This window comes from Zosterops lateralis, assembly GCF_965231275.1.
Source record: "Zosterops lateralis genome assembly, chromosome: 13".
NCBI lineage: Eukaryota > Metazoa > Chordata > Aves > Passeriformes > Zosteropidae > Zosterops > Zosterops lateralis.
Genome location: NC_139773.1, coordinates 10,897,053 through 10,922,885, shown reverse-complemented (window position 1 = coordinate 10,922,885; position 25,833 = coordinate 10,897,053). Strand labels below are relative to the sequence as shown.

General features: G+C 43.7%; 2 protein-coding genes across 5 annotated transcripts in view; one reads left to right on the top strand and one right to left on the bottom strand.

Annotated features, from left to right (window-relative positions):
* RAMAC (RNA guanine-7 methyltransferase activating subunit) overlaps nucleotides 1–25,833 on the bottom strand; it is a gene marked incomplete at its 5' end in the record, with an annotated part of 125,048 nt that overhangs the window by 4,357 nt on the left and 94,858 nt on the right. The window lies entirely within an intron of this gene.
* The window catches only part of HOMER2 (homer scaffold protein 2), a gene marked incomplete at its 5' end in the record, with an annotated part of 55,498 nt that continues 46,598 nt past the window's right edge, over nucleotides 16,934–25,833 (top strand). For 3 of the 4 annotated variants that reach the window (XM_083870960.1, XM_083870961.1, XM_083870959.1), the window contains one exon: nucleotides 16,994–17,031. In XM_083870960.1, the coding sequence (XP_083727086.1) occupies nucleotides 17,027–17,031 (5 nt within the window). Of the gene's footprint in view, nucleotides 17,032–25,833 lie in introns of all 4 variants that reach the window. The other variant, XM_083870958.1, reaches the window with a different exon arrangement.

The window sequence follows — 25,833 nt, the reverse complement described above, 5'->3', positions numbered from 1 at the left end:
GGGAGGGACTGGGACACAAGGGAGGGACAGGGGACACACCGGGGAGGGACACGGGACTCCGGGGCGGGCGGGACGGGCAGGGATGGCGCCTCCTTCCCTCAGGTTTGTATCCAGGGCTGGGTACAAAGCGCGTTGTCAGGAGCGGCAGTGGGGCTCGTGTGGCGCTTTCCTTCGCTGCCACGGGGGTTTTAATTTTTGAAATATTTGTGTTTCAGTGCAAATGAAAAAGGTCAAATCAGCACGGCGTCTGTGGCTGTCTATAATGCCATTTAAGTGTAGTATTTCTGGTATAAAAAAAAACCTTCGGGCTGTGTTGACTGCTAGTTGAGGAAGGTAAGGTGATGTTGAAGCTTTTTGGCAGGGAAATAACTCCGTGTAAACCCAAAATAATTCAGTGCTGGCGCCTGCTCAGCGATACATTTATGCTGCCACCCGGTGCTGCAGGTGGCGGTCAGTCCTGTCACCCTTGGTACAGCTGGAGTTATGTGTGAGAATTCAGGCTTGTCACCTTCAGGTGAGGTCAGGACTGGTGGCACCAAGACCTTCCCTCAGCAGTCCCTGGTCCCCAGTTTGCCTTGTTCCCACAGCCCCGATGTCTTTGCAGTGCTCACTAATTCCCACAACACTTAAACCAATGGTTTTTAAACGGTCTCTTGTGCTGTGCATAAGAAATATGTTTTTGTGGGGTTTTTTTGTTGTTTTTTTTGTGTGTGTGTGTGTTCTTTTTTTTTTTTTTAATTTTTTTTTAATAGGACCCTTTCAGAAAACATTGTTTTTTACAAGCTCTGCTGGAGAATCTATTGCTCGTAGGCGCTAGCAAAGCCCAGAGACTGATAATCAGGTAGATCACTTGAAACAAAACACCCCAGCAATAGCAGCATCCAACTCTCCAAAAATATTAGAACGAATACGTGCCCTTTGTTTGAGATAAACAGCAATAATTACAGTCGGCTCTCCTGTGTCATCTACAGCAGGTGTGTATTGTCACTTGCGGAATAGGAAACGAGGACCTCAATCCAAATAGCATAATGCAAACACCTTAGCCTGGATAGATAGTTCTAAGCCAAACAAATTGTCATTGAGGCTGAAAAAGAATATCTTTTTGCCTAAGTTTTCCACTTATTTATAATCCCTCTCCTACTGACTGCCTCTTTGAAATGGGAGGAAGTAAGTAGGATTTTATTTCTTCTCCAGACACGTTTCATTTTGATCACTGGATATTGCAGTTTCAGGTGTGTCTACAGAGGATTTAATGCATAAAATTAGGGAGATGATTCTTAATAAAAGGTACATATTTCTTTATTTTTGAGGCTCTAGTCTGCTGTTTCATGGGTGACATTTTTCATTAAGAGATCAAACTTAATATTAAACCTTTAATTATAGACTCAAGTCATCCATACAGTTAAGTATGTACATAATTTAGGCATAAATACAAGTTCTGTTGAAGGCATGGGCCCCTTGTAATCCTATAAGATGTATATTTCACAAATTACAGTTTTGGAAAGATGCTCTCATCAGCATATTTTGCATAGAAAAACACTACCAGGGAATGGCTAAACCAGAGTGGCACACAATTATATATAATATATATTTATGCATTATACTTTTGCTTTGGTCCTTTTTTGTCATGTCTTTATGCCTGCTTTGGGTTGTATCAAGATCATCATCCAGGCAGTATCCTGAGATTTCTCAGAGATGTTATTCTGAAATTCAAGCTGCATATAAAACCCCCGAAGTGACAGATGATTTTTAAAGGAATAAAGGCACTCAGAAAAGAGTATTGTCACCGCGTAGAACTTTCAACACCCACTAAATGCCTCACATAGCACATACCTACAGACAAGGTGCCTGAGTGCTTAAAAGGTCAAGCTCCAAGTGTTGTCAAGACAGAGAAATTGATAATCCACTCTTGCAATCTTTCTGCTCACTTCAAGGCTCTCTGGGTAATTAATGTGTTGTTTTTGTGTGAACACAATCTCATAATCAGCATCTCTGAAGTCTACTGCAGTGTGATAAAACCTCAAAGGGTTTGCTTTTTTTCCTGTCGATTTCATTATGTTAAATAATGTGCTGTTAGACGAAGTCTTATCTTCTAAATTTTAAACTAAGACTTTTTCCTTGTAGCCTATTGGAAATTAATTAAGCTTTTGCAGAATGGATCTTCCTGGCTGAACAAAGGAGTATGTGCTAAAACTAGCAAAGTCTTGTTTGCCTTGAAACAATGGAAAATGACAGGCATTTTTACAGCTATTTAGCCTTTGATAACTCTTGCTGTTCTATCCAGGACTTTGTATTTGATATTTTGCCTAAATCCCCAGCTTCTGGACTCACGTATTTTCATTATACTCAACTTTCATTGGAAAATTAATCTCTAGCACTTCTTATTACAGACGTTTCTTGGGTAAAGAGGTAAATCTGCTCTACAGGATAACCAGCCTCTACCAAGGAACAAAACAAAACATTGTTCAAATTTTGTTTAAAATCTTATATTTTTTTGCAATTTGCTGTTACCTTTAAGACTGTGTTCATTGCTCTGTCTCAGTAGAGCTTGACAGCTGTGACATTTTTAATGAAAAGTCAGCATGTGTCTATCTCAGTAGCAAGGGAAAAGGAGAACTAGGTTTTTTTTTTTCTTGAGCATTTCTATATATTTAAACAGGAGAAATTCTCCCCTAGTGTTAATATCTACTTTGAGAAATCAACTAAGAAACTAACATCACTTGTAATTTGGGCCTGTCTGATTGAGGGAATATTTGTCTAGAAATGAATAAGCAGCAAAACCCCCATACATGGTTATGGATCCTGCTGGGGATTTTTCATAACAAAGTAACATATCGAAAAATATTTTGGTGAAAATTTGTTTTCAAAACTCTCATTTTTTTTCTTAGCTTGCTGAAACTCCTCAGTGGTTTCCTGTCAGACAATTTCCCTCTCGCCCTGTTTTTGGGGGGTTTTTTTGAATGTCTCAGTTACTGTGTAACTGAAAGCCTGGTTTGTTTGTACAAGGAAACCTGATTTCCCCAGGTAATTTATTCTAGGAAATGGTGATGTCTGGCACAGCTAGGGAGAGCAAGACTCTGTGTTCTGGCCCTAGCAGGTACAAAGGGCATGCGTGGCAGCCTTGTTATTGATTACACATAAAGGAAAGCTGTGTTTCTGTGGGCATGAGAGGCTGTGAGACCACCAGGGGACATCTGGGCAATAATGAGCACCAAGTGTTTGCTCGATCATTCATTGCACGGGGAGATAGGTAAGCAGAGACACTGTTTAGCCAATCTGCAGAAATATTGGGGGTTGTGCTCTTTCTCTACCAGACCTTCTGTGCTCAGAAGATGCGTTCTCATCGTGGGATTTTATTCCTTTGGCTGGAAAGGATTATTGCCTAGATGAACCTCACTTAAATAATGAGAAATACGGAGGTACAACAGCTGCTGCTGACAAATGCCTCTGAAGCCCATGCAGCTCTTCTGTCAGATCTCTGCTTTGCCTTTGCTGTTATACTGTACAGTACCACTGAGCTTCAGAGTATTTTTCACACACACCTCCATATGGTGTTGTAAAGTGAAGTCCATAAAGGAACAGACTGCGTGTTTCTAACTACTTCACTAAACTTAATACAAGAAATGTTTCCTTCCCATAACAATGACCTTTAAACGTTAACTGGCTAAAAAAAAATAACATTGTCCTTTTTTAAAAGGGGGAAAATGCAACTCCTGGTGCTTGATTGTGTTACAGAATAACAATTTTGGTGCTGTGGGGCCAAATTCCTTCGCATTAAGTTTACAACAGTGTAATGCCTGATTAGAAGGAATTTATTCATTTATGCCTGTATGAAAGAAGGCCTTTAATTTTCCTAAGAGCTACTTCTATTGTCTGTCTTTTAAAACTCACTCACATTAAATTATACTTCTAGCATATTGTTCTTAAAATCTGACTATCATTTATCCATATTTATATACATATATACAAATTCAAAACCACTACATTCTAGCTGTCTTCTTTTATTTTCACCTTTTAAGCTGACTGAGCCAGCTGTGCCCTTTGGGGTCTATAAGAATGAATCATTTTTATTATTTTTTTCTCTCTCTTAGACAGTAATTACAGGGTACTATGCTGTCTCTGATTTTTAATATTATGGTGCCATTTTAATCCAAGGTGCACCATTAACTTCAGCAGAGCTACACTAGCAATGAATTTGTCCCCAGGAGTCTTTTCTGAATGTTCGGTTCTTTCCTCATGATTACCCAGAGGAATGGAGAAGAAGAAGGCAAGACAGAGGACCCTTTGATAGGAGGAATGTAGTTCAAAGCAAAGTCTTGTTTCTGCCATTCATGGTGCTCCATATGTTCCTCATTTGGGGTGGAGGTGGGTTAGACCCCATGGGGCACACATGCTGGGGCTGAGGGGCAGGCAGAAGTTTTACACAGCACATCTGGTGCACAGGTTATGTCATTTCCTAGATGTAGGTCCTGTACAAATTGGAAGGGAAAAAAAAAAAGAATAAGAGAAAAAGTGGGAGGAATATTCAGGTACTTTAAGTGTACTTCTGTGGAACTGCTTGAAAGTGGAGTAGCCAAATGCTTAGATATCAAACTCATCATGATCGTCAGGCTGTCTCAACTCCAACTCAGATGCTTTTTAGATGTCAAGTAATTCTGCAAGTGGGGATGTGTGAATCAGTGCTACCATGGATTACCTATTGTTAAGACAGTTGCAAAACATAAAGTAGGTACTTGCAGAAGTTTCTAGCACTAGATTTTATTCATACTCAATTTTCTTTTACAGATGGATATTTAATTTCAGTTTTGTCTCATTCCTCTTGTCCATATCCAGTCTAAAACATTCAAATCCTCTGCAGTATGGAAACACCAACTTGTAAGTCAAATACAAATCAGTAGCACCTGTCTGAGTTTGGAAGGGGAATTTAGAGTGTTTCTCTTTGCTGTCAGGGAGCAGAGAGGGACAGGAGGGCAGCATGGATGGCCAGCAGGGTAGGGACTCACCCCACAGCCCCCGAGCAGGGCTGGCCAAGGTTGGCAGCTGATGGAGCTCAGTGGGGCAGACAAGTTCACAGGGATGAGACAAGTTCAAGGCAAGGCAGAAATTCAGGTCAGCACGTGGGTCACTGCCCAGATGAACAGGCACAGCAGGGCTGGATGTGCAGCCCAGCAGAGCTGGGCAGGGACCCAGGGCCCCCATGCCTGGGGCAGGGGGGGCCCAGGGCTGGTCACGCCAATTAAGGGCTGTCAGTGCATTCAGGGCCCTGACATGCACATCTGGTAGCAATTGCTGCTGTGTTTAAATCAGAAACTCAGATCCTTGCAAAGCCCAGGATCTAGCAGGGGAAGTGGTTATGCCTTTCAGCAAAGGTCTAGTGTTTCTCCTGGGCTGGACACTTGATGCAGTTTGCCTGCTGCACTCCAGTCAGTTGCCTCGGATACAAAGTCAAATATTCAACCTCTCTCTAAAGATGATACTTAGGTCTCCTGTTGTACTCCCAGAGCCTCTCTTCTCAGAAGGGTGATGTTCTCTGGGCACTGGAGAGCCCTGAGGCTCCCATGCTCACTTAGAGACTCAGGCCTAAACCCTGCTGGTAGATGAGCTGTGAGGTCCCTGCTCCCGCCTGCCATCCTGTCTATGTGCAGTGTGTGAGCATGGTTCACGTTCTGCTAAAGGCACTGAAATAGAACAGCATTTCAGGGTCTTGTTCCCTCTCAAGGCTGAGGTCAGTGGAATTGGTCTGAGTAATGCTCGCTCCATCAGATGCTAAACATGGCTCTTCCCAGCTGGCTTTACCAAGAAGCTGTTAGTACAGGAGTTGGTCTTGCTTCTTTCTCATCTTCACATGTAAGGAGAGTTCCTGAATGTTCTTTGCAGCTCCTCTGAAGTTTAAGGCCATTAGAGAAAGCAAGGGCTGAACTATAGGCCAGCTTTGTACTAACTCAAATTGAGAGTGTCTTTTTAGTGTTAAGTAAATGTTTTTAAAAGTTGCAAATCTGAGTTTTCCAGACATACCAATCAGCATTGAGACCACACTGCGCCACAGTGAAATAAGGTATAAGTGAATTAGGTGAGCTGCAGAGAAGCCTGCAGGATTTTGCAAAGCTGGACTGAGCATTCTGCTCCCTGTTGGGAGCCCTCCTCTGTGCATCCCTGCATTGTGCCTTGCCCTACACAAAACATGGAAACTCTTTGATAAGGGACTATCTTTTTATTTTATGTCTGTGCTGTGTGGTGCCTTTCTGGGGGTCTGGGCCAACACTGCTCAGAGCAGTAATAACTCTCCCTCCTGTTACTAAATTAGGATTTGAGATCATTCTTTCCAGCAAACAAGAGTACCTAATCTTTCAGGAGATTATGTATTGGCTGCCACCCCTCTGCACCCCCTCCTGCCCTCCTGGGGCACCCCTCTGCCTCAGATGTCAAGGCACAGCATCCTTGCCTCCCTTAGTTCTGCTGTAATTCCTTCTCCATCTTTGTCCCAGACTCCTGCAGCAGTTTCCTCTCCTGGAACCTTTCCACAGAGCTGTTGTTCCTGTGGCCCTGCTCACCCTCCCCATTTCAGGCCTCCCTTTTCTGCTTTCTTGAGCTGCAGCTGTTTCTTCCCTGTCCCCACTCCACCTGCAGAGCTCTGCTGTGGGGGCAATCAGCTGCTTAGCATGGCAGTGCTCAGCTGAACTTCCTGATGCTGGTGGGAAACTAGTGCAGATCTTGCTGACTAATTGACAGTCTAAACTTAAAAAAATATAGAGAAATTCACAGAAAATTCATAGTTCTGATGTAGCTTCTGATGGGAGCTCATTAAAAACAAGGTAAGAAAGTCTCACATATAAATGAAAACCACATAGTAGATTTGGTGATATGCTGAATATGATTGTTTCTTATTATGCTATGGCTGCCCATTTTAAGAATAATACACAGTTATTTTCTTGATCTTAAATGGTAGTGTGGGGATATCACAAACCTCCCAAGCAAAAACTTTAATTAAAAAGCAAACATTAATCTCCAAGCAGTAGCATCTGCAGCATATTGCAAGATAAGACTTCAGCAACCTGAAGAACTAAGCACGATTCTAATTAAATCAGGGAAAAAGATGATGAACTAGATATATGATTTATTTAAGGATAGCAGTTACATAAGATATCAAAGATCTCATGGTTGCTATCTGATGGGAAATGTTGCTGCCAGATTTCACAGACTATTTCCAGGGAGTGAAATCCTTGTTCCACTGGTTCCAAGTACTGTTGGGATTTTGTGTTCTGCGGGGTCAGGACTTTGCAGTGTCTCTCTGTTGGACGTGGGAGCCCCGTTGGTACTGTTGAAAGCTGCAGATGATCCAGCAAGGAAGCAATGTGTTCCCATGGCATGAGGAACCACCACACTGTGTGTGCTGCCACTCTTCCAGTGAGGCACCAATACAAAGTCCTGACTATTTATGGTTATTTAAGGTCCCAGTGCATCTTTTGAAAATTAAGTCTCTTAATCCCTGTATGCTGGCCAAAATCTATTATAAGTGGTGCCACTCAGCATTTCCTGTATTGTTCCAGATGGAGATAGTGTTGCATCCTGTTTCAAACTGCATGCTGGGCTCCTCTGTTTTGGCACAGCTGATATTTTCCAGAAACACCGTTCTGCACTGATGTGTGAAGTGACCTCTGTGTATCCCTCCTTGTGTCACAGGAATGGAATGAGGATTAGTCAATTATGACCAAATCATGATCCCAGTGAAGTCAAAAGAAGGGTTTCTTTCCATGGGTATCACGGGGGCCAAGACTGGCTTCTGTGTGGATGTTATTTCTTTGAGATGCCTGCATGTAAAAACAAAGGAAAATGCAAAGCATCACCTTGTTGAAGGTGTCTGTATAGTGAGAATTGCTTTAGCTGGAGAGGAGAACGCATTTTAACAGCTGTTTCCTCAAGTGTTTAGTTACTTGTCACAGCAGGAATTACTGTGCTCGAGGAAATTCTGGTTTGTTGAATGTAGCTTTAAGCATGTGGTGCTGGCTGGCATTTGTGGCTTTGCATGTCCTGTGCATTCAAAACATACTTTGCTTTGCTTCCAGAGCTGGCTCCTGCTCTTTCCCAGAACAGCTTATGCTCTGGAATTGTATCTCAAAAGCCATGTTCTTAAATCCAGCAACAGTTCAGCTTTAAATATCGGGAAAACATTGAATACTGAACAACAATGGCTGCAGGTTATTCTCTATGACCAAGTGTTAATTATTTTGGGCAAACAAACAGGATCTAAAAAATAGCCATTCTGGCTAGATTTCTAGGAGACTGCAAAATATTTCTTGCTTAGATCTTCTGTCACATGCCACTTATGATGTCACATTTAGAACTGTAAATCCATTTACAAGTTGGACAAATGATATCACTGAAAAACATTTTTGGAGGATCACCTAACTTCCTCCATGCAAATATAATAATAGTACATCTCTTGTGCAAATATAGGAAAGAGTGGTCATGAACTATTTTGGGAAAAGGGTACTCACCAGATAGACATAGAGAGAATATTCAGTCAGAACACAGAAGTAGAAGAACAGTAATAAATATTATTAAAGGTGGTTATGGATGAAGATTAGCCTATTCCTGCAAGAAAACTATCAAATTAAACTTAGAAAAATGTTGGTACATTCGCACCATAAATCATGTGCTCTTCTGCAAAGAAACAGTAAATGAAAACTAGAGGGTATGTGTCATCCATACTTTGTAGTGTTGACTTCATTTTCTCAAATATGCAGAAAAGGTTTTGATGTGTGTATATTAATATTTCTCTGTTGGCTAAAGACTAAATTAAAACAAAATACAGTTAAAAGCTTTTCTGGAAGCTGTAAGTGTTCTGCTCCACTTTGCTCAGTCCCGCAGTGTTAAACTGCATTGTTTGGTGTCATCTCCTGGGGTGGTGCACAGTGACCCCTCCCCTGGCTCCAAAGCCCAAATTGAACTGTGGATGAAAAACTTGATTTAATATTACTCATGGCTGCTGCTGCCTGCCATCCTTTTTCTTCCAAACCCAGGAAAGGACTCTGCACCTATAGAGTGCTCCTCTGGGTGCTTGAGCTTCAAACATGGCTCTAAAATCTTTGGGGTTTTTAAAAAATATTTGCGTTGATTAAAGTTTTGCTCTGATTTTTCAGAGTATGGATTTAATAGACCCCTCCAAGGACCATGACATTTCCCAAGAAAAGTGGAATCTGTGTTTACCATTAGATACAAGCACTTTATAATTTCTGATATGTAGAATTTTGCAAGATTGAATTTAAGAGCGTTGGCAGTAGTTTCTTCTTTCTGAGAAGAAAAATACTGAGCTGAAAAAAGAAAAAAAACAATTATGTTTATTTAACTGATTGGTAGCATTTATGTATTTTGTCATCCAGGTATTGTTGCAGAACAAAGTAATATTGGGTAGAATTTGGAATGCAGAAACTCTCCTAGAACTATCCAAGAAGATACCCAGCCCAACTTGCAACCCAGCTGAGGCCTTTAAAATGCATTTTCTCATCAAGGTATTCCTGGTATCTTTCTTTGTGGGAGCTGTAATCTTGTTATTCTATTGTCAAATAGCTATTTTTTACTTTTAGAGATCTGAGTTTTTAGTATAGTAAAACCAGCATGATTTATGGCCCTCTGGCTTCACTTTTATCATTGATTAATTATTGTAGTTTAGCAAGAGTTAGACAAAAAAGTCTGGTATAAGTCAAGGTCTGTAACTTTTCTTTAACATTATTTGAAAGTGGTATAAATTAAGGCCAGTAGGGTTTGTTTGTTCTTTTGCTTGTGGGGATTATTTGTTTGGTTTGGTTTTATTGTTTTTCTTTTCTAATGCATTTTGGAAGCATAAAGACATTATCCTACTTCCTAAATGCATCTCAATTTTCTCCTCATAGGACAATCTGCAAGGTGAAAAGCTCAACACTTTTTTTCAGAGAATGGTGCAAAATATAGCTTTTGTGGTGACAAACAGTTTTCTTCACAAATGAAAGTTATCCCTGTCTGTGAAAACCACCCATAGCTGATATCCTGAGCCTTGCCAACTACCAGTCTCTGAGCCAGGTCTGACTTCTCTGAAGTGAAGGTATTTTTCACAACTGGAGGAGAAAACCTTGTGCTGTGGTGCTACTTAAGTCTTTGAGAACTCTGGTGAATTGTTTGGGTACTCACCACTACACCTCAACCATCAGGTTCTGCAAATAGCCTTGAAATCCTGTGTGCCTTCATTCCCACCTGGTACTGTCGGTGCTGCTCAGTCCTTGGAGAATTCATCCAGGCAAAGGATCCACACACCTCAGCCCACAGTGAGATACATAAGCCTTTGGGCATTCCTGGAAATGAATGAGACCCCTGGTGTGCCCAGGAAATGTCTTCCCTTTCCAGTAGGGCCAAAAAGGAGCTGACTACAGGTTAAAGTCCACCAATGAATAAGTCCCAATGAAACACAAAGAATGAGGTATTTTGCACCAGCCTGAGGTACAAATTCTCAGAAGCAGCCAAGCCAGAAGTTCTGGAAAACTAAAATACTCTGAAATGTCTGGCCCCAGCCTCACTTTCTCTATAGTGTTTTCTTGAGAGAGAGACAATGAGGACACAGTGATGAGTGACCCTTCCAGAGGCAGCTGGAGGATAAAGACTTGCCTGCTGCCACAGACCCTGGGAGAAGGGCAGGGGGAAAACAGGGTGACTTGGAGAAGGACAGGCTGAAAAAAGAAAAAAATGCATTTCTCACTAAACTCTCCAGGATCATTCCACGTTTCCTTCTCATTTGCTCCCCTGGTTCCTGCTGCTCTGCAATGAGCCTGGAGGGATATTTTCCACCTGCCCTCCTCTTTGTGCCCCTGTGCTGCAGGACCCCCTCGCCCAGCTCAGAGGCACAGCAGGCACTGCTGCTGTCCTGGAGAGCCCGACACAGCCAGCACAGCACAGTGGGCTGATTGGGAAGGCAGCGTTGAAAATGCCACTCTGTGGTTGCTTGGAAATGAAATCCAACTTTAGTATTATTTTTGAGCTTGATTTTTGAATCCAAAATTCCATCTGACGGAAGAGATGGGTATTTAAACAGATGTCTGCAATTTCTTTAAAAAATAGAGATTGAGTTACAGATGGTAGAAAGGGTCTGAGAATTAAAAAACTCCCAAGCTAAGAAAATTTACATGTGAGCAAAATGTTTTGCTGAAATGTATGGTCATACAATTCTGCATGTTTGAAAATGAAGCTTTTTCCACCAAAAATGTGAATATCTTTTCCCTTCCCTATTATCTGCTTCTCTGCTGCAGCCTTGGCTGTCACCATGATTGTGACAGCCAAGTCGCAATATGAGATTCCTGCTTCTAACAGACAAGACATATAGTTCTTTCCTTCTCCTTTCTCTTGTATAATTTGGCCTGCCAGGACCAACAATTTTGGTCTGAATTAGTTTAAAAGAAAACTAATCTACCCTGTTTGCATAATCAGGGCCTGATTGCCCTAACTTCCATTTTATAAAATGCAAATAAAAAGAGTTTTATGAAATATGCCTGGAAGGAAACCACAGTCAAAATCTGTATTTGCAGATGAAATTGAACCTTTTTTTCTTCTCTGAGGATTTAAAAAGAAAACCCCCAAAATAAATTCTGAGTGAAAAAGCTGATAACTTCTAAAGTGCCATGTGAAATGCAAAGCACTGCATATTGGAAGAGAAAAACTGAACATATTTGATACAGTTTTGAGGAGCAAGTCAGGACCATCTCATCATCTGAGAGACCTGTACATGCCTTTTGAGCAGCTTTATGAAGACCTTCACTCCTGCATGTGTGCTCAAGAAAGCAATGGTTTTTTTTTGTGCATATGAACAAGTAAATAGACTCAAATACAAGCTGTAAGGACACTCATATGCAGCACTCCTCACCTGCTGTGCAGATTCCCATTCAGTCTCCTGCCAAACCAGTTTAAATTAGCCTGATTCCAGAGCAGGGCAGCAAGACCCACTACACACAGAAAAAAGCTGTCAGGGGACCAACCTTATTTCCTTTACAGTGGAGTGGACATAATCAGTGTCTACATCAATGAAAACATTAGGAAGGAGAATTGGGATTATCTGTTTGTCTTACCTAGTGAGTACAAAGAAAAAGGTCTGATAAGGAAACAAGGTTTGCTCCTAGTGTGGGACCACCCCTACAAATGTTCAGGATCAGTGTGCACTCTTAGGTGTGTCCCAAGCTGGATTTCCAGCAGACCAAAGTACAAAGGATGCCTAGAGGATCTGTCCTATTGTGTATTAATGCTGACAGATGCTCTCTGACTCTGCCAGGGGTCAGCAACTTACTCCATCAGCCTCTCACAATTTTGTAGCCTTCAACACCTTGCTGGGTACTCCCATCCAGGCTGGAGTCCTGTGGTGGCTGTAGGGTATTGTTCTGGTTTTGCTGGTTTTCTTTATGTGTCCAGGTCTTCTCTCTCTAAGATCTTATTTAAATTATTTTTGGTTGGGCTACATTTGTCTTTATTGAGAAGGCAACATATACCATAGTGTGACAGTGACAGCTCTTTGCATTTACATAAACATTTGCTTTGATTTGGTACTCACATATTTCACAGGACAACTCTTTAAAAAGTGAGGTAGAAATTGGGCATGAACCTTCTATGACTCCAGTTAGACAGGTGCTTCTTTGCACTAAGTAAATATAAGAATAAACTGCAAAAAAATAATAAGAGAACATGCAACCCATTTTAAAGTAGGTTGACAAATTGCTTCTAAATTATTTTGTTTTCTCTCTCTCTCCTTTTTTTTTTTTTTTTCTTCTTTTTTTTTTTTTTTTTAAAGACCTAGAAACTAATCCTATTATTTTGGCTTATTTCTGAAGGAGACTGGAGAGGAAAACTTCTTTTCTTAGAAATCAGATGTCTTGCTGAAGGACTTGTTGAAGGTCTCATGTTTATTGTGAGCTCTGACATTTTAATTGAAAAGACAAGAGTGTTCATTATTTTAAGCAAATAGATCTTTTGTCCTAATTATTTATTAGATATCAGATTAAGTAGGTTTTAGAAGCAAATACTGTAAACCAGGGTGTTTTCAACAAAATTATTTTAAATCCTTTCTTTTTCTCAGTTGCTCACCTTTAACATTTTATAGCCAGTGATATTATAATTACATTAGTTCTCCATTTGTCAGGAGATTTAAAAAACTAATTCTCTGTTTCAAATGTAAAAATCAAGAATTCCCCCAGGCTTATTTTGGTTAAACTCCTGGATAACATTTAAAGCTAGAAAATGGATGGTTATTTGTCAAAGGGGGAAAATAAGGGAAATGGCACAGTTCTGTTGGAGTAAAAAGATGCAGATTTCATCAGTCTACTTGGAAAAAAGAGAAAATCACGGTACTGAATATTTTATTTAATACTATCTGCCATGGGAAATAGAGAGAAAACTACCTTGAAGTATAATAGTTTAAAAAGATGGAATGGCAGGTTTTCTGCAATAAAATTATATCTAAAATAAAATAGAGTGGCAGAAGACAACAATAGTAAAAACCAAACAAAAGGAGAGAACAGAAACACTGAGAGAGAGGAAGAGCCCAGTGAGCTCTTTGCTTTTCAGAATGCTGGGTACATAGTTGTGATTGTTAGATCAGCTTTCTGAAAAGGATATCCACCCTGTATCTAGGAATCAAAAAATCTGTATCTTTAGGAGGCCTGTGGGAACAGGAGAAATTTCTCATCTAAAGAAGTTAGACCCATTTGCAGAATGTGGATATTTTTATTGCTCAGCTTGAATCCTACCAAGGGATCCTGTGCCTTCAGTATTGTGAGTGTTCCTAAGCGTGCCACAGCAATATGGGCACACTTGTGAATACTATATGAGCACTCAATTACCCTCCCTTACACATCCTGTGCCTGAGCCAGCTCGGAAATGAAAGATCACGTCACATATGAAGCTCAAGAACTGATTAATTGTGATAGCATATTTATAGCTCTCATTTACAGAGAACTGAAAATACCTTAAACAACTGGAATACCAAATTGCACAAAAAATAATGTAAATCAATGGTAACTATACACAAACTAGGACACAGTGAAGGTGGAGAGGTTCAAGATGGAACTGTCTGTAGAAAAATTGCTTAACTCAATATTGGCATTATTAAATAGTTTGCATGAGATCTGGGCCTTACTCAAATCCATGGGACTTTTACCATTGACTTGAAGTGAGAACAGGGCTTCATCCTCTTTTTGGCAGAGAAGGGAAGACCACAACTGTGTGCAACACTTCAGAAAGAGAACTACCTCACCCATTTGGAAGAATAGTGGGAATTTCAGATGAAGGGACTGCACTTACAGAAACCCAAATATGAGCAGAAAACTGGGTTAACTTGCTATCTGCCAGGAAAAAATGTCTGAGGGTACTGGAGAAAGGGGACTAAACCCCTCTCTCTCCTAGAAGACAGTTCTGCAAGGAGCATGAATGAAGTGGGAAGGCCTTATGAACAAAAGCAATATACAAAATTCTGTATCATGTAAATTTCACAGGCAATTATGCTTCCATAAACTTAAGCTTTATTTTTATAAATGGGGACGAAAGCACAGTCTTGAATGCAAGATTGGAAAATATTAAAAAAAAAATAGGAAATGCTAAGGCAACTGCAGTTCCAGTTTCCAATTCTCATCTTATCATGACACACATAGTGGGTGCATTACCCTGTTTTGATCCAATTCCATTAGATACTTGTAAGTCTCATGCAGCACTGGTTCATAAAACACAGCTTTTGGAGACTCACCAAAATGAGCTAATTAATCAGAGAGGACCAAGACAATTTCTCTCTGATGAATGGAGTATGTAATTCAACAAAATGAGGTAAATGGTGTAAAAACTGTTACAAAATGCTCAGATTCACAGTGAGAGTTTTTTCCACAAGATTTCTAGGCTGCTGTTTTTAGCTGCAGAGAATGTTGCCCCTCACTGTTTCCCCAAGAAGAGAGGAATGGTCACCTCAAAGCAATATTCAAGAATGCAGGTTGTCATGAACATGAAAGGTTTGTCACTTTTGCCATGGCTATCTCAGAGGAAATGGAACCTCACCTTCAGCTGGCAGAACAGGACATAGGAACTTTTGGTATCAGTGATTAGGTGAGGAGTTAAGTCTATTTCAATGCCCACAGTGACCCTCTGACCATGGTAAAGAGAGCAGGTACATTGGAGAGGTGTGATCCCATAGCCCTGTGTAATTCACTCTGCTCCTTTTCCCCCCCAATGACATGGACTTTGAGTGTATGGGATTAAAATTCCATTTTGGTGTTCCAGACATCAGGAAATAGTTGTCTGTCAGAAAAGGGGCTCCACTGTCCATAGCTAGAAGGTGTTTGGTTGTTGCCTAAGTTTTCCTTTCAGGATTCCCATGAGGTCCCAAGGTATACCATACTAGGGACACCCCCAGTTATTACACACAAAGTTAAAGCAAGCAAACATAAAGCCTTTCCCACAACTCCTAAACTTCCTTGGAAAGAAAGGATAAATCAATGCGAGATTTTTTAAAAAAGGCATGAAAATATTCACTCTTGATGGCAGAGTATTAATTATAACTTTGTGTGGGTGAAGTTAAAAGCCTGTCTTATGTGTGAATTGGGCGTTTTTTCTCCACGAAAGAGTAAGTGTGTCTTGTGTACACAGTGCTGTGAACACCCGAGCCAGCAGGTCCAGGGCTCTGCTATGGATCTGTGTCCTGTGATTGCTGGTCATGAGCCAGAGTCGCCCTCGTGTCGGGGTGGCCAATACACGGCTCTTCCACACTAGTCCAGTTTTTCCTTCCCTGCTTGGGAATCATCCTCCTTTTTATTTTCACTAATCCTACATGATTTTGGGACCCTGTGTGCACAGACTTGGCTGAGAAAGGCCAAGGGACATCCACTCCTCCCGAGGGGATTCACATTTCTGGGCAGAGCAGGCGGGCGCTGGCTGGATGCGGCCCCCGACCCGGGCTGCGGGGCTGGGTCTGCCGGGGCCGGTGGCCAAACGGGGCTGGGTCTGCCGGGGCCGGTGGCCAAACGGGGCTGGCAGGGGCCAAACGGGGCTGGGTCTGCCGGGGCCGGTGGCCAAACGGGGCTGGCAGGGGCCAAACGGGGCTGGGTCTGCCGGGGCCGGTGGCCAAACGGGGCTGGGTCTGTCGGAGCCAGTGGCCCCAAACGGGGCTGGCAGGGGCCAAACGGGGCTGGCAGGGGCCAAGCGGCCCCACGCCTCGCAGGCTCCGCACTCACGGCCCGCGGGAACGCGGATTCGGAGCGTGACAAACGCGGGGAGGGCGTAACAGTGGGAGAGAATCGCCCGCTGGTGTTTCGCCGGGCATCCCTCGGCGTGGCATCGCCTCCGGTCGGAAGCGCATCCCCGGGATCCGCGCCCGGAGCGCGCCGTGCCCGTCCCGCGGAGCCGGGTCTGCCGGCGGGGCGCTCCCGGTGCGGGACAGCGGGTCCCGGACAGGCGCTCCCCGGGGCGGGCTCACCCCTCTCGCTGTTGAGACACAGCCGCTCCCCGGGGCCGCCTGGGGACACCCCACAACTTCACCCGAAGTTTTGCTGCCGCCTGGTCCCCGCTCGGCGGGTGGCCGCCCCCCGGCGAGGGCGCCGTGAGGACGAGATCCCGCCGCCTCCCGGCTCGGCTCCCGGCTGCCCACCGGGGCACGGCTCGCCCAGGGCCAGCAGCCCGGGCCCGGGGCGGGGAGCGGAGAGCTGGGGGGCCCCCGGGCGCGCCCACCGCCCGCCCCGCCCCGGCCCGCCCCGCCCCGCCGCTGCCGCCCCCGGAGCCGCCTGCCGGGGCGGCGGGTGCCACGGGAGCCGCTCGGTGCCGCCGCCGCCCGGGAGGGAGGGAGGTTATGTAAGGGGGGAGGGAGGCGGCGGGAGGAGGAGCAGGACGGCTCTCGCCGCCGCCGTGCAGCCGCCGTGCAGCCGCAGCCAGCCGGGCCCGGGGCGGCCGCATGTGCGAAGTGGGGACGCGGCCGCCGCTGGGCGCCGAGCGCGGGGAGCCGCCCGGGGGAGCCGCCGCCGCCGCCGCCGAAAGGTGCCGAGACATGGGGTGAGTCCGCCGGGCCCCGGCCCCGCGGGGGCTCCGCGTCCCGCCCCGGCCCCGCCGCAGGTGCGGAGCGCGGAGAGCGCGGCCGGCGCGCCCCAGAACCGGCGTTTGTCACGGAATCAATCGCTGAGCCCGCTGTGCCGGGAGCCGGCTCTCGCCCCAGCCGCCGGCGGAGCGGGCACGCCGCGGAGGAGCAGCCCCGGCGGCACAATCCCCGCGGGAATGAGCGGGAGCAGCGCGGGGGTCGCGGAGCGGGGCTGCGGGATGTGCAGAGAGTTCACGGTCAGATGTTTCAGCGCTGCTTCGGCGGGAGCTCAGGCTGCTGGAGGCACGCCGTAAACTTGACTGGATTGTGCCAGCTGGTCCCTAATTCATGGGAATATTTTTCTCTCTTTAATCTTTTTAACATGGCAGAAGTCTCTGACCACATGTGATGACCTCTTGGAGAATTCAGCTTGGTCTGTCCAAAAATCAGTCCTGCGTTTTTGCCATCCTCTAACTTACGTGAGGGGACAAAAGCCAAGTGCTGGCGTTAGGGCAATCTGTGAACTGAATATCAGGGAACGGAGGTTAAGGTTGTGCCTTTGGCTTGAACTATATATAGGTTTGAGATCCTCTCGACCAGAATGTCTTGGGGGATTCCAAACCCACACATTTAATTTACTTTATTTTTATCCTATTATGTTCTCTTACACCTTTTCCTTGCCTCTCCTCACCCCCCTGTGGCAAGGAATCGTTCTCCAGTTTCTGAGCTGCTTCTGCTGCTTTCAAATGTCCAAATTCCCGCTATAGATTTGTTGATTGTTGTCAAAGTGATATAATTTGAGAGTATATGGATAAATAATGAATTAAAATGACATGCACGTGTCTGAATTTGATACCCAGGAGTCCTGAATACAAGTACAAGGGGCAGAGGGAGAAATAGGATCTGAGTGAGTGTCTCCCCATGTTTCTCCTCAGGAATACAGGGAGCTCACCTGCTTCTTAATTATGCAAAGTTTCACTGGAAAATAAGAGAGAAACTCTCCTTGGGGTTGGAGAAAGAAGTATCAAAACCTGTCTGGAGCAGCACTGCCTCGCAGAGTCCGGGATGATCAGGAGCATCCAGTCCACGGGAAACTTGCCTCTCTCACTCTCCCTGGGTGTCTCTAAAGGCAAATGTTTCAGTTGCTGTCGTTTTTAACCGCTTCCATACTGGTAGATCAGTTCAGCTGTGGCTTGTAGGGAATTGAGTGGAAGGTCACTGTGGTCCCCACCCTTCTGTCAGTTGTAGTTCTGGGCTCGGTGAGGTCCTGCTCTGCCCCCGGAGCTGTTCAGGCTGCCAAGGCTTTTGAGGGCTCTGGTTGTGCTCCTGTCTGTGCTGCCACATGCAGTGTCAGATCATGCAGACTGGTACAGGGAGCAGGCACGTTCACTAGTCTAGTTCAATACCCTGATTTAATGTGTTTCTCAGTCATTTCAGTCTTACCCTGGTGCACGTGAGATCAGGCTCCCAGTGTCGTTCATTCCCCGGCTTTCAGCGTGGGCTGTGCCTTCTCTTGCACTCTGTTCAGAGTTCAGACAGGGTGTTTGGTGAATATGCATTTTTCCAGTGTCTCACATCATTATCTTGCCATTCACCTTTCTGATCCAGAGGACCTGGAAGGTTTGTGACAGCATTGCTGCAGCTGTGGCTTGGCACACATGACACAGGAGCAACCTCCCCGTTTTCTTCCGGTTCCATCTGTGCTGCAGATCCTTCACCTCTGTGTGCTCCAGCTTTGCTTTTTATGAAACGGGCACCTCTGTACTCAGGTGTCTTTGTGAAGCAGGTTGTGGTCAGAACATAGAGCTCAGTCATTCTTACTTGGATGAATGTATTTTGGCCCAGGCATTCGAGTGGGATTTGCTTCCTGGGCACATTTTGCTGTCACAATCTGGGGCATGTGCTCATAGAAATTGTGACAATGACTTGATTCTTAGCTCTTCAAATATTTCTTCTTTTACTTTCCTTTTTTTTTTTTTTCTTTTTCCTGGGGGTGACCATTGCTAATGATTCATTTAAATGCTGCCTATGGATTTGGCAGTGACTGATGGTGCTATGAAACCTGATACAGCTACTTGAGCTTAGCAAAGCAAAGCTATTTAAATTGCTTATTAGCTGTGAGCTGAGCTATTTAGACTGTTGGTTTAGTTCAACTTACTAGGCAGCAAGGTAGTTTTACAAAAGCATTTTACATGTTTTTTAAAAACCTAATGCCTGTAGTACAGGGGATATGAAAACAACGTTGGGAAAAAAGTGTTCATAAAAGTCAATGTGAAAGTTGCTGCTGACTAAAAACCACTGTATTTTGGTCAAGCCACTGTTAAGAATCTCCCTGGACAAATTTCTACTTTAAAGGGAGTGAATCTTTTCCCAAATTACTTCTTTCTTCTACCCAGTATATCTGATAGCTGCTGTTACCTCAATCCTATCAGAGCTTTAACTTCAGCTATTTGAAAAACACAATGTAACACATTTCCAGCTGTAGAAATCTGTGCCTGAAAATACCTCCTGCTTTGTCTCTTGCTGTTGCAAGCCAAGGGCTGACACAATCAAGGAAGTGTCTCTGATGTTAGTGGGCTGTACCTACTCATCTAATAGCTGTGGTCTGACTCAGTGTGACCTCAGTTTAAGTAGTCCAAGTTAAATTTACAGTTATAAGGATGCTTGAGGTTTGGGTACTAGGTGATTTAAGAAGGTGTTGGATAGCGGTTTCATCTGTGCCTAAATTCTTTTAATATTTTCATTTCTTTAGTGTCTTTGTATTTTCTTATCTATCCATTACAAATAATTTCTGTTATGAGGTGTGTGACAAGTATCCAGTTTGGATTAGACCTGTAAATCTCTTCACTGCTGAAGCTGTTATTTATATTATCTGCTGGATTAAAACTCAACCGATTTAAATAACCTCCGGAATTAAAATAGTATTTAAATTCTGTTTTATAAATCATATCAAAATGACAATCAGGTCTCCATGTTGGAAATTATTGCAGAAAGCTGCACAACCATGTAGAAGTGTGTGCTATACAGGTTAATGGTGAACTAGCTTACAGCACACCTTTCTTTTGGCTGACATGAAATGTCTTCTCTTTGCTGTTTCCTCAGGGGCTAGTGGGGTAATTTAGTCTCTTCCAGCTGGGATCTGTCTATACCTCTCCAGGTGAGCTTTGAACCAAGCAAGTTTGGAAAAAGCAAGTTTCCAAGCCGGGATCAGGCAATGAAGTAACCTCATCTTAAGGAGGTTACTCATCTTTGGCCTCTTGAACAAAACTCTGTTTCCCCGTGATATATTCATGGAAAGGTGCATGGGGCTGTATTACTGAGGGCAGCCATATGTGATGTTTTTATTATCCACTGACATTTAAGAGATCAGGAAAGTCTGCCTTGCTCTCCTCCCTTTTGCTGTCAGCAGTACTAATGTCCATTGGCCAACACATGGCAAAAACTAATGTGAGGGCAAGGAATGAAGAAGATAAACGAAGCAGAAGATGTGGTGAAGCTCATGTTATAGGAAGACAGTAATTTTGGAGAGTGTTCACTTTCTGGTATCAGCAGTACTTTAGAAACCATGGTGATAAGCTTTGCCTGAGAAGCTCCATGGCAGGGAATAGTGTTTTTGCAGAGGAAATTCACCTTGGCTCTCATCCAGCTCCTGCTGAAATCCATGGGAGTCTGTCACTGGCTCCCTCTAAAGTTTGGCCAGGCCATCTGTCCACCAGGGAAGGGGAGACTCTGGGACCGTGGGAGTGGCAGGCAGAGAGTGGCACCTGGCTGTCCCTGCACTCTGGGGTCCCTGAAAGCAGGGCTGGGACAACAGTGTGCCTGAACACAGCTGAGTTGGTACTGTGAACTCAGGGAGTCTTTTCTTGAGATTTTAAGGTCAGCAGCTTCAGTTTGGTCCCCAGCACAGCTTAAGGGGGCAGATCATATCCAGCTGGTGGTGGTTTTGGTGTTCAAGGAAAGGGACTGAGATCTGATAGATGCTGAGGCTGTTCATCTCATGGGTTTTGAAGCAGCTGGCTGGAGGTGCTTGATTTTTCACAGCCTTGTTTCCTGACATAGCTATTTCCATTTTGCAGGGTAGGTATAAATGGATGTTATTCTGACTTGGAGAATTCTGTGTCTGTGTACAAATACAGGTGTCTGGACAAAAATCAGTGGAAAAGTCAGGTCCAGAGAACTTTTTGTTCTGGAGCAGTATTTGGGTTCACTGAAATGATGGGGAAACTCCACCTTAATAGTGTGTAGTCCCTTGCTTATGTTGAAGTCATTTATGTAAGGTTAGAGAGGCAGGGAGCTTAGTGGGGTGGGTGGAAGAGGAAAAAAAGACCAAATATCTAGGTCCTCATAATGATTTGTGAGTGCTTAGAGTTTTGGGGTGGTTGTATTGAGGTGAGTGAACAAACCTGTAACAGTGTTTTGTCCAAGTGACTTCGCCTCTCACAAGTATGTAAGGAGTTCCTGGGACTGCAGACAGAGGCACGTAACTGAATTTATAGGGTCTGCTACAGATAAGTTCATCAAACTACAAGAGGAGAAATCTTCCAGTACACAACTAGTTTGAGTGCTCTGCTGCAAATTTCTCAGACCTTTGCTCATGTAGACTATGCTGTAGAAAGAGTGGACAGAAAGAAAACTTGATGCCAAGAGTCATCATAGTTAAGTTGCTTTCAGCTGCTAACCTAGTTAATTACCACTGTTAATGTAATTATCACTTGAGAAAAATCTTATAAATAAAATATTCTCCACAAAGCTGGGATGTCCCTCAAGCCCTTCTTTCTATTTAAAAAGAGAATGGTGACTAGGTCTCCTGATAACAAAGACATAATTTGAAATGTTAAAGAAAATTATTTGATATTCAGTTCCTTTAAACTGAATCTTTTTTAACTGATCTAGGATGTGATCAAGTGTCTCAGACTGTTCAAACATATTCCCAGCATGACTGAACCAGGCAGAGGACAGTGAGTTTGCTGAGAACCCAAGAGCAAGGGATCAGCCTGGTTTTGTGTCCAGATTTTCTGCAGTGCTGTGTATTCATTTTATTCATTCATTTGGCTGTGTTATTGCAGTGCCTAAGATAAATAGCCTCACCCATGAACGTACACTTAGGGACTTGTAAGCATTTTGAATCAGCTGTTGGTTTTCCTGTTGACTTTGTGATAGGGTGTGTGCAGAGTGGGAAAGTCTTCATTCCTCAAGGTTGCTACATGGTCAGATCCCTGTCTGCTTTCACCTTCAATGCTCTCCATCTCCTTTTGCACTCTGTGCACCGCAAATACAGCCTGTGACTTGTTTATCCTGTGATTTGGTCATGGCTCTTTAGGATGTAAATGTGCTCAGGGGAACATATTTCAACTATGTTTCTCTGATAATTCAGCTGTACACTGTAAATAGCTGATGATCCTGTTCTTAAACCTCAGAATGTGACAAGGGCACTACCTACAAAAGAAGACAGGAAGTGTTTAAGCTCGAGCATTAAAAAAGCCCTTTTAATGGCAAGAGCAATTAGGCAGGAATAGACAATTAGTATCTGGGAAGGTTGCTGCTGCGCCACAGCCACGCACCGCCCAGCACAGGTTAGGGACGGTGTGAGTAGGGCTTGTGTAATAACACACTCATGCAAAATGTACAAGATGAGATTGGATGATGCAGTTGATCTTTGATTGTATTTTTGGTGACACATCCTAGCTGCTCTCTGCCTGTTTGTAAGAGAAATCTGCCCGCTGCTGCCGGCTCGGGTGCTCTGTGCTGAGCTCATGTGTGACACGAGGAGCTGGCTGCTTACTCCTCATTGACGTGGCAACTATTACAGGCTCTTGGACCCTCTGCATCACTTGGAATTGCTTCGTAATGGTAATTTTGCCACTGGGGTCAGGATTAAAATGAAGATAATATTTTAAATAATTGATGCTCGAGGCGTTTTTGGATTTGTTTAAAAAAAATGGATGTTGCTGGCTGACATCAGCAAGCGGGACAGCCTGCTTAATGACTCATAGGGGAGCAGGAGGCTCTGCTGTGTAGGTGTTCTAGGATTTGTGGGCTTCATGTATGAAGGCTAGCAAGAGCTCTAGCTGCAAAACAACAGTGGCTTTATCATGGAGCCAGGAGCAGGTTTGAGACAGGGGAACGAGGGAAAAGAGGGCGATGGAGGTGTGAGCAGCAGTGAGTGCTGCTTACTGTGCAAACCTGTTCTCTTCAGTGGCACTGCATCCTCCTTTCCTGCCTCCTCCATGCACTGATCTGATTTTATTTATTTGACGTGGTTTATCAAAATGGAAGATTATAAGAACTCCTGAAGGGACAAACTGTTTCCTTTCCATCTGGAAGTTTCACTGCTTCCTACAGGATTTAGAAACTGGAGCCCTTCTGCAATTCAGAAGGAAAATTCCTGTAGAAGTTGCACTTTTCTGCCTATGCATCAAGAAGCCTGGGAGAGCCCTCCAAGAGCTGCCAGTGTTGTTCCCCATTAGCATTTTTATTATAATAATAATAATCCTGCAACTGCATTCTTATCAGGCAACGTTTAGTACCTCAGTGCAGCAAGACAGCAAAGGCCTCTGTGGAATACGTTTAAAAATATGTAGCCAGCTTGCAAAATATTTTTTCTTAAAGCTGCTTCTGCTTGTAGTGAGGATCCTTCCTTGTGGAACTGTGAAATGGTGCTGTATGAGTGCTTACTGAATAAATACTTGTTGTTTGCTTAACACTTGGCAGTAGTTCTCCTCAGATATGGAACCACTATTTTTCTTGGGGGGAAAAAATACAAAATTTTAATCTTGCTTGGCTCTGAAGGAAAACCTTAATTTCATATGTGGAGGTATGAGAATTTTATTTTTAGTATTTACTAATTGTTTCATCCCTGAAAGAAGGACAGTGTAGCCAGAGCTGGGGAGTACTCAAAGCTTTTCCTTTTGAAAGGTAGTACTTCAAGCTGCACAGTCTCCCCTCATAATAATTGTGTTGCAATGACTGACTCAAGTTCTCTGCTGTTGGTGAGCTGCTCTGTAATCTGTAACAGCAGTACTTTGTTGTTGCCTTTGTTTCATTCCCTGGTTTTATCAGCCTTTTGCATTGCAGCTTCCTACTATGAATGCATGGCACACATCTAAAATGTGTCTCTGCAGTTGTTTGTGGGAACATACAATGTTTTGTGATATTGAAAATGCTCAATAAGAGCATTTGAAAATAGGTGGAGAAGTTCTCTGAGATGAGAAGTGCAGAATGTCCCCAGCCAGCACTCAGGGCCGTGCTGGGGCACCGAGCTGCTTGGAGGATGCGTGGGGAGAGTCTGACACCTTTTTATCAGTTATTTCACAGATGGTGTCTAAAGATGAGGCAGGAGCTCTGTTCTGGTGGGTAGTTCAGACACTGGTGCCAAGATGGCAACAGCATAGTTGTCCCTGTGTCCCCCACCACCCCAAGTCCTACACATCACATAGATGAGTTTGTATGAATTACAGATTTAAAATTTGTTCCAGCCTCCAAGTGGCAGATTTGGCTTGCAGAGTTGATGGCAATTGCCCTTGGAGGATCCTACCTTTTGTATGGAGCAGTTTCTGGCATGAAGGATGATGTGATGCCAATCCTGAAGGTGGTGTCGTCAGTCCCTATTAGTTTAACTTCCTCCCAGAACTGTCAGTTCAGATTATCCTTTCACTATGTAGCATGTCCTGATGTGGAAGTGGGATTTCACAACTTGAGAGCCACAAGGTGGTCAGTTTACTCTCCTTCCACCTTTATACAAAAGAGGAGGTCTAGCCACTTCACCCACTCTCTTAAACTCTAACACAGTATATATGCAGTTCCCTTTTCTCGTTTTTCCCCCCTTTCTTAATATTAATTGTGCTGAGTCTACATGTTGTGTGGTCTGTAAGTAGGATGTACCTAAGCACTGCTCTTCCAGGTTAAGTCCCTACTTCTTACACCCTCATGTGGTCCAAACCCCTGATAAAAAAAGCCCCAAAAGCTGAAATAGTCCTCCCTAACTTGCCAGCAGGTTTCTGCCAGGCAGGACAGAAGATGGGCAGTGCTCATGGCACTGTGTACAGCAAGGGCACAACTGTTGCCCTTGGGTGTACAAGGAGGAGATAAAAGTATCTTTGCACTCAGGTCGTGTTAAATTCAGCAGTTGTCATAATAATCCCCTCTCCTCCAGCTGCAATAGGAACAAATTTATTATTTTAGCAAATAATAAAGGAGATTTAGTTGCCTAACACTTTACAGCACACAGGCGAATGAGAACTCTCTTTTTTCATGATTATTTTATGTTTGACAGCTGTTTGTCACTTGTGTAGTCCATTACAGGAGATAGATAATTTTCTGTTGCCTGTTGTTTATAGAGGTGTTCCTCATAAACTTGTATTTAAAGTGTCTTCTAAAAATGCTCATTCATAAAAAACCCATCTAATTTGGTTTATGGTCCTTTTCAAGAAGAACAGAAACTGGCTTGACTGAGAACAGGGATCTGTCACTTCACTACACCCACCCGAATTCAAGGGAATGGAGTTGAAAGCTGGAGTCTGTAATCTCAGTTACAATGAAACACAATAGCTGTGAAGCAAGGACCAGATCCCACGCTCCAGTGAGGGAATTGTTGGTTTAGGAGTTATTTGGGGTAGATGGAGAGGCTGCTCATCGCCCAGGCAGATTCACAAGTGTGTCTGTGTCCATGTTTCCCTGGGGAACTTTTCTTTCCCCTCTGTGCCTCTTTCACCTTCCTGTGTGCTGTGGAGCAGGGGAATGGATATTTTTGCACAATGTGAAATTCTGCTTTGTCTTTTGAG